Source organism: Ochotona princeps, chromosome 33 (assembly GCF_030435755.1).
Source record: "Ochotona princeps isolate mOchPri1 chromosome 33, mOchPri1.hap1, whole genome shotgun sequence".
Lineage (NCBI taxonomy): Eukaryota > Metazoa > Chordata > Mammalia > Lagomorpha > Ochotonidae > Ochotona > Ochotona princeps.
Window position 1 is genome coordinate 4,482,565 of NC_080864.1, and position 7,994 is coordinate 4,490,558.

The following is a 7,994-nucleotide window of genomic DNA, read 5'->3' on the forward strand; positions in this document are numbered from 1 at the left end:
GCCTGGCACCAGGCGTTGCTTCCCATCCCTGACCCTGCAAGGACCCCCAGATGCAGATAGGAGGTCAGTAGTGCCACCATTGGGGGCTTGTGGGGACCCCTCAGGGTCAGGATGACCATGGGGATAAAGGGAGGTCTCTGAAGCTGGCCTGGAGAAGGGGACACCCCATTCATCCTGCTCCTGGGCCAACACAAAGTGGGGCTCACCTCGAGGTGGCTGGGGGTGTGGCTCCTCCCCAGGGCAGCCCCAATGGGACAAGGGCCTAGTGTGGGCCATACGTGTTCCTGGCATGAACTATGTGTCCTTGGCATGCACTGTGGTCCTGGGCCACCCCACGTGCCCCCCCATCTACAGTGGCAATCTGGGCCTGGCCTCAGGGCCAGCTGGCTGTGAGCCGTTTATGGCATGTCCCATGCGACCAGCGTGGACTCTGCATGAGAGGTGTGGGTGGCCAGAAGCCACTTCCCCATCTGGACTCCCCCAGGAGCGAGTTTAAGGGGGACGGGGGTGGGGCAGCAGCTTGAACCTCCTGGGTGTTGTCAGCCTGGGGGTGGCAGGGGTCTCTGAGCGCAGCCCCCCAACTCTTCACTGCCCCCGCCCCAGCTCAGGCTCGCTCAGGGAACCCTTGGAACCTGCGGTTGGACCCGCCTGGGAGCCCCAGCCGCCGCCCTCCCCTGCCCACCAGGGGTGGATGGGACAATGCCCAGGTGGCCGCAGGCCCCTCAGATCATCTTCATGTTGAACTTGCGGGCGCCGCCCTGGCCCGCAGCGGCGGCGGGGCCATCCACCTTACGGAAGGAGTACTCCACGGAGAAGTTGTTTTTGTGCTGGCCGCGGCCGCGGCTCCAGGCAAAGAGCAGCAGGAAGCAGAAGAGGACGACGCCCAGGAACGTGATGCAGCCCATGGCGGTGGACACCAGGATGGTGGTGAGGTCCAGCGGGAAGCGTGCTGCCAATGCCTGCGTCTCGTTGGCACCTTTGCCCAGGCTGCCGTTGGCGGTCGGTTCTGGCTGCACATCCAGTGTGGCAAAGTAGGTGTCGTTGCCGCCCGCGTTGCTGGCCACGCACGTGTAGGTGCCACTGTCCTGCGGCCGCACGTCGGCCAGCTCCAGTGTGCCCCCAGGCAGCAGGCGCGCCCGGCCCGTGCTGCGCGCCGTCACCACCCGGTGCTGTGGCGTCACCCAGGCCACAGTGGGTGTCGGTTCGCCCTCGGCGCGGCACGCGAAGCGCACGCGCTCGCCCGCCGCGGCCGTGACACGCTGCAGCCGTCGCTCGCGGATCTTGGGCTTGTGACACACGAAGTACTCGAAGAGCTCGGCGTCGGGCAGGCTGCGCAGCGCGTCGCCGCGCACCTCGGCTGGTGTGGCGCAGGCGGGCAGACGGCCGTCGAAGTTGAGCGTCTTGCGGCGCTGCACGATCCACAGCAGGCGGCAGTCGCAGGCCAGCGGGTTGCCGTCCACGCGCAGCGTCTCCAGCGTGTTCACCGAGTGGAACGTGCTCTCCTCCAGCGTGGACAGCAGGTTGTTGGAGAGGTTGAGCAGGCGGATCTGGCGCAAACCCACGAAGGCCTGCGGCTCCACCACGGCCAGAAGCGCACCCGCCAGGTGCAGCTCGCGCAGACGCACCAGGTCGCGGAAGGAGCCGCGCGGCACGGCGCTGATGGGGTTGTGCGACAGGTTGAGGCAGGTGAGGTGCACCTGGTGGCGCAGCGCGGCGGCCGGCACGCGGGTGATGTTGGTGTGCGTAACGGACAGAGAGGTGAGGTTGAGGCCGTGCAGGCTGCCCGCGGCCACTTCCTCCAGCAGCGGCCAGTTGTCGATCTCCAGGTGCAGCAGGCCCGGCAGCCTCTGGAAGTTGTGGTCCTCCAGGGCAGCGATGGCCAGGTGGCGCAGGCGCAGGGCGCCCAGGCCGCGCAGGTGGCCAAGCGCCTCGGCCGACAGCGCCGTGAGGTTGCAGCGCTCCAGGGTCAGCTCCTCCAACGCCAGCAGCCCCGCGAAGGCGCGGCGCGAGATAAACACCAGGTGGTTGTCACCCACCTCGAGCCTGCGCAGGCTGCGCAGGTCCTGGAACGTGTAGTCCAGCAGGATCACCAACTTGTTCTCGCTCAAGTCCAACAGCGTGAGGTTGTCCAGGCGCGTGAACACGCCGGGCGGGATGAGCTTGAGCTGGTTGCCGCGCAGGCGCAGCACGCGTAAGCGTGGCAGGTTGGCGAAGGCGCCCGGCTCCACGTGCGCGATCACGTTGAGGCTGAGGTCCAGTTCCTCCAGGGCGGGCAGCGCGGCCAGGTCACCCGGGTTCAGGCAGCGGATGCGGTTGCGGCTCAGGCCCAGCACGCGTGTCTCGGCGGGGATGCCCTCGGGCACGGCGGTGAGGCGGCGGCGCGCGCACGCCACGGCGCGGCTCTGCGGGGCGCACTCGCAGCGGGCCGGGCAGCCGGCGGCCAGGGGCGGCGCGGCGGGCAGCAGCAGCAGCAAGCGCAGGCTCAGCAGGTGCAGCCAGCAGGTCATGGTGCGGAGCCTGGGCCTAGGGCCACGCCAGCATCCTCCTGCGCACCTACGGGCAGAGGCGGCGTTAGCACCGGGGCGGCCCCAGGAGCCCCGAGGATTATATGATGGGACCCTGGGGACGCCGTGCGCAAGGAGACCCAGGCACAAAAGGCCGTGCTGCATGGGCTCCACAGGGACAGGAAGTGGATCTGTGATCCTTGGGTTGGAGATGGCTCTTGCTTAGGGATTCTTTGGGGTGATGGAATGTTCTGGAATTAGTGGTGCTGGCTGCGTAATCTTGTAAATGCACGGAAGGCTATGGAATAATTTGCTTTTAAAATGTTGAGTTCTGGGACCTGCACGGTAGCCTAGTGACTGAAGCCCTCACCTTGCACGTATCAGAATCCCATATCGGCACTGGTTGTAATCCCAGCGGCCCTGCTTCCCTCCAGCTCCCTGCTTGTGGCCTGGGAAAGCAGTGGAGGACGGCCCAAAGCCTTGGGACCCTGAACCCGCGTGGGAGAACTGGAGGAAGCTCCTGGGTCCTGGCTTCGGATCAGCTCAGCTCCGGCTGTTGTAGCTACTTGGAGAATGAATCAACAGATGGAAGCTCTTCCTGTCTCTCCTCCTCTCTGTGTATCTGACTTTGAAATAAAAATAAATACGTCTTTTTTTAAAAATAAAATCAAACATTGGGTTCCAGGTTGGGCGTTTGGCCTGGTGACTAAGACGCCCAGTGTCCCACAAGGCCTTGAGAAAGAGTTGGCACGGGACATATAGTGTACTGGAGGGGGAGTGTGTGGAGGTGGGGGGGGAGTGTGTGGAGGTCGGTTGGGAGGGTCGTCAGGGGCAGGGGGCAGGGGACCGTGCCAGGGTCTTCACTGCCGGTTTCTGCACAACCCCGGGGATGGGGGTTGGGATGGGGTCCAGGAAGCCGTGCACAGCTGCTGGCCCTGCCCACGCCCCTCTGCAGAGCTGTGCCCTGGGGCCGAGTGATAGCTATTTCTAGCATTGTCATTGCTAAAGTCCCCCCTCCGCACCCGGGTTCCCCAGCTGCCCCCATCCCTACCCCTGCAGGTTCTCTCAGCCCAGCTGGGCAGTGGAGGGCCAGGCCCTGGGGTACCCATCTGTCACAGCACCCTGCTACCACCCTGACTCCCAACACAAGGGGAGTCTGTGTCCGTCCTGGGCAGACACGGTTCAAACCGGGCCACACTGGTTCAAACCGGGCCACACTGGAGTAAGGGGGGCCCTGAGGGCACAACCAGTCCTCTGGGTCCCCCAGCCTGTGGCTCCCTTCCTGTCCTGACCCTCGCCCAGGGTCAGGAAGGGGTCAGCAACAAAGAAACAAACCCCAAACTGAGCTGAGCTCTATCAGTGGGGGACTGGGTAGTGATCTGTCCCCCTTAACTGCTGGGGTGCCGGATGACACATGGGGTGGAGGAGGCGGTCAGGGAGCTAACTGAGGTGCCCACCAGCAGGGGATCCAGTGGGCTCCTGCAGGACCTGGGGTGCAGGGGGTGGGGAAGCTGTCCCAGTGGCAAATGCAGCCGAAACGTGGTTCTGTAGGGGAGTCAGCAGGGCCTGGGGTGAACCTGAGGGCCATCAGCAGAAGTGGGGTACCCTGGAGAGACACGCCCCAGGAGAACACCAGGTGAGGAGACGCCTGTGGGACGAGCAGCCTCCAGCCAGGGTTGCTGCTTTCTAAGTCATTCTCAGAACAGCCCCAGACCCCTGGCTCCCTGGCATCCCCCATCGGGTCATGTGTGGTCTCCGGGGAGGGTCCCTGTCACTCATTTGACCTGTGGTCCAGGTTGGGCGTCCCCAAGGGGCAGCGGGCACTTAGCCCCCAGGGCCGACTCCTGGCAGCATGGCAGCAGCAGCAGGGCTGGCTTAGTTCCTGTGTCATGCCGTGTCCCCTGAGTGTGACAGACAGCTCTGGCAGGGCCCGCCCCTTCCTCCCGCCTCCTCGCTCACTGGTTGTATCCAGTTGTGGGGGCAGGGGTTGGGGGGGACACCTTTCCTGGCCCCCTCGGTTTTGGCTTCCCCTGGACAGCCTACTTTCCTGCCTGCTCTGAGACACAGTGCCTGGCCCAGGCTCTGGACAGCCCCTCTGGACTGCCCCTCTCCCGAGCCGGCGGTCACCTGGCTCCATGGATAGCGACATGGAGACCCGATGGCGCTCCCGGCTTCTGCTAGGCCCAGCCCTGGCTGCTGAGGGCATCTGGGGAGTGAGCCAAGGGCGGGAGATCTGTGTGTGAAACCAACAAACATTTTAAGACATGCACTAGGGCCCGGCACAGTAGCCTAGTGGCTAAAGCCCTCACCTTGCATGCAACAGGATGCCATATGGGCGCTAGTTCTTGTCCCGGCAGCTCCACTTCCCATCCAGCTCCCTGCTTGTGGCCTGGGAAAGCAGTGGAGGATGGTCCAAAGTCTTGGGACCCTGCACCCGCGTGGGAGACCCGAAAGAGGCTCCTATCTCCTGGCTTCGGATCAGCTCAGTTTTTGCGGCTACTTGGAGAGTGGACCAGTAGATGGAAGATCTTTCTATCTCTCCTTCTCTCTGTAAATTTGACTTTCCAATTAAAAATAAACAAATCCTAAAACAAAACAAAGCAGACCCAGCCTTCCCTTCCTTCTGGGCCTGGGGGGGCACAGGCAGAGTTCAGGGTGTGGGGAGGAGCTGGGCTAGGTGACTGGGGGTTGGACACCCCGGGATGGGGGACCCTGACACTCGCCCGAGCCATGGCAATGGGGGTGTCCTGACTGAGTGAGGTTTCTGGTGCAGGCCCCGGCTGGGCGGCTTCATCAACAAGCCTCTCGGGGACAGGGGTGCCCCTTCTCTGCCAGGGACCTCTAGTTCCAGAAATTTCTGTCACCCCATAAAGCAGTTCCTTGTCTGCATCCCATCCCCCAGCACAGCCTGTGGACATGCTCTGGGTCCACTTTCTGTTTCCTCGGCTCACCTGCCGTGGACAATGGAGCCACACCCATGTGCCTGGTGATTGCCCAAGGGTCACGCCAGCTGGACAGAGAGCGAGCCCACAAAGACCCACCACGCCTCATGCCCTTGGTGTGAGCCAGCCAGGCAGGGGTGTGAGGGCACAGGGCAGAGTTTGGGGGTCCATGATGGGGGAGCAGGAGCCAGAGGGGCTTGAGGGTGTGGAGAGCCCCTGGGAAGGCTACAAGAGGGTGTGACCCCAGCTCTGTATGCACACGTGACCCTGTACCCACCTCCCCCAGACACACACCAGCCTGTGTGGAGTGGACACCAGTGGGGGCAGGCAGAGAGTCAGGGAGGGAGCTGCTGCGGGGCAGGGCAGGGCGAGGGCTGGGGGCCTGGTTGGGTTCTGACCTGGGACAGCAGCATGCCCAATGCCTAAGGTTTGGGCACCGTATCAGCCAGAGCTGGGCAGTGCAGGGCCGGGACTTCACCCGGAGCAGGGAAGGTGGCCGCTCTTCTGCCCCATTTGCCAGGAAGCTTGGGAGAGCAGCCCGTGTGCCCTCCCTGACGGGCAGCCTCCTCTAGGGTTCAACCACGCAGTACATGCTGTACACCCTCAGGCCATGTGTGGGATCCCACCCCAGGGCAGGGGGCTCAGGAGGCTGGGGGGTTGGGAGCACCCCCCCCAGCCACACACCCAGCTCTGTCCCCAGGTCCACAATCTGGCAGTGGAGCCAGGGGCACAGCGGGAGCCTGCCTCCTCTGGCCCCCACATTTGAACTTCTCTGTGGTATGTGGGAGTCTGCTTTTGGGGACACACCGGCACCCCAGGACGGATGTGCCTGTGTCCTACATCCAGGTCCCTAGGGGGGCTGCCAGCCGTGACTATTCATTAAGCCCTAATTAGTTTCCATCTGCTGTGGGTCTGGGCCAGCTCTGGGGGGAGGATGCTGGGGGCTCCGACCCACTTTCCTTGACAGCATGTTCTAGTGGGGAGCCCTTTGAAAAGAGGGACAGTATGTCAGACTGACCAAGGAAGCTTCTGGAACCCAGATCCATCCCACTCATCCCAGCCCCTGCTGCTCCAGAATCCACAGGCGGGGTAGTGGGTGGCTTGTGGGGAGCACCCTGTCACGGGGCGCTGACTCAGGAGGCCCTGGAGGTGACAGCGCCTACAGGAGGGGTGCGAGTGTGAGCCTTGGGTCAGCGGCATGTTCCCACGTGGTTAGGAGGTGCGTGGGGATACCCACCCTGTATGTGTGTGTGGGTTGATACTCTGGCTCACCCACTCCACAGACGGGAACATGGAGGCTGCGACCTCGCAGCACCTGCTGGGCACTAGCCCCGCGTGGGGGTGACTGCGCCTGGGCTCCTGCGAACCCTCAAAGGGTGGGCAGCTGAAAGCCATGGAGGTGAGGGGGTGGGCAGTGTTCAGGTGTGGAGGGACCCCACCCCCGCCCCAGGCGCTTGCCCCTGTGACACCCACATGGCTCCACTAGGGGCTGTTTGTGAAAAATGCAGATGCCCGGGCCCACCCGGTCAAGTTCAGATTTGGCAGAATGAGGGGAATGGGGACACATGGTGAGAAGGCGGGGGAGGGGGTGGAGGAGTAGCGCAGCTCCGAGGGTTGTTCTCGCACCCACAATCCCCCAACTTGTTGAATGGGGCTCCAGAGGCCGGCAGCGCCCAGGCTCAGACTCGGGGGTGGGGAGAAGGCTCCCCCCCAGCGCTGCTGTTACTTGGCCCATAGAGCAGGGGGCTGGCCTGTGCAACCCCAAATCACTCCCCACCACGCGTCTCTAGCGCAGGGGCGCAGGCACTTGTGCTGCGGACCCGACTCCCCAGGGGTGGACAGGTGACAGTGAGGAGCGGGGTTGCGTTACACCCCCAGATCCATTCAGCTCCCACTCCCGCCCCCACGGCGGAGGGGCGCACCAGCCCAAGCGTCCCCGCTGCTGAGGGGGCCGAGATGGCCACAAGGCTCCGTAACCTAGGGGAAGGTGGGGATCCTGGTGTGGGCAATTGGTCCCCAAACTTTCCAGGGGTGAACAGGGCAGGGGGTTGGTGACAAGGGACGACACGCGCAAGAGGGGCGCGCGGGCGATTCACCTCCTCCCCGGCCGGGGCTGCGGGTGCGCGTGGGGGGCTGCGGGTGCAGGAGCCCGGAACGCGGACTCTGGGGTCCCCCCGGCCTGCAGGTGCGCCCTGCATCGGGCCTCCCGCCTCCACTCACCTGAGCGGCTCCGCCGCGGACTCGGCGCGGGCTGCGGCGCGGGGCCGCCCGGAGCCGACTGGAGCCTCTGCTTCCACGGCCACGGCCGCCGCCGCCGCCTCCCGGCTCCGCCGTGCGCGCCCGCGCCGCGCGCCCCCGCCGCCTGCCTTCCCCGCGCCTGGCTGGGGCGCGCGCGGGGTCTGCGTGCTTGCTGCTGCGGCCGCAGGTGTGCGAGCACACGTGGGCACAGGTCGGGGCTGCGCGCCTCCAGTGGGGCTCCTTCTGGAGCATGCCCCTTCCGCCACTGCACCCCAGACCGGCTCCCACCCCGTGTCCCCAGCCGCCTGCC

General features: G+C 64.8%; 1 protein-coding gene across 1 annotated transcript; it reads right to left on the reverse strand.

Annotated features, from left to right (window-relative positions):
* Positions 1 to 446: 446 nt before the first annotated feature.
* LINGO3 (leucine rich repeat and Ig domain containing 3) lies at positions 447 to 7,769 on the reverse strand. Its single transcript, XM_004595660.2, has 2 exons — positions 7,667 to 7,769; positions 447 to 2,553 (listed from the first exon to the last, which is right to left on the reverse strand). The coding sequence occupies exon 2, from the start codon at positions 2,505 to 2,507 to the stop codon at positions 723 to 725; it is 1,785 nt and encodes a 594-aa protein (XP_004595717.2). The 5' UTR covers positions 2,508 to 2,553; positions 7,667 to 7,769; the 3' UTR covers positions 447 to 722.
* Positions 7,770 to 7,994: the final 225 nt, after the last annotated feature.

Coding starts and splice junctions, on each gene's coding strand:
- LINGO3 (XM_004595660.2), bottom strand. CDS start 2,507: ATGACCTGCTGGCTGCACCTGCTGAGCCTGCGCTTGCTGCTGCTGCTG.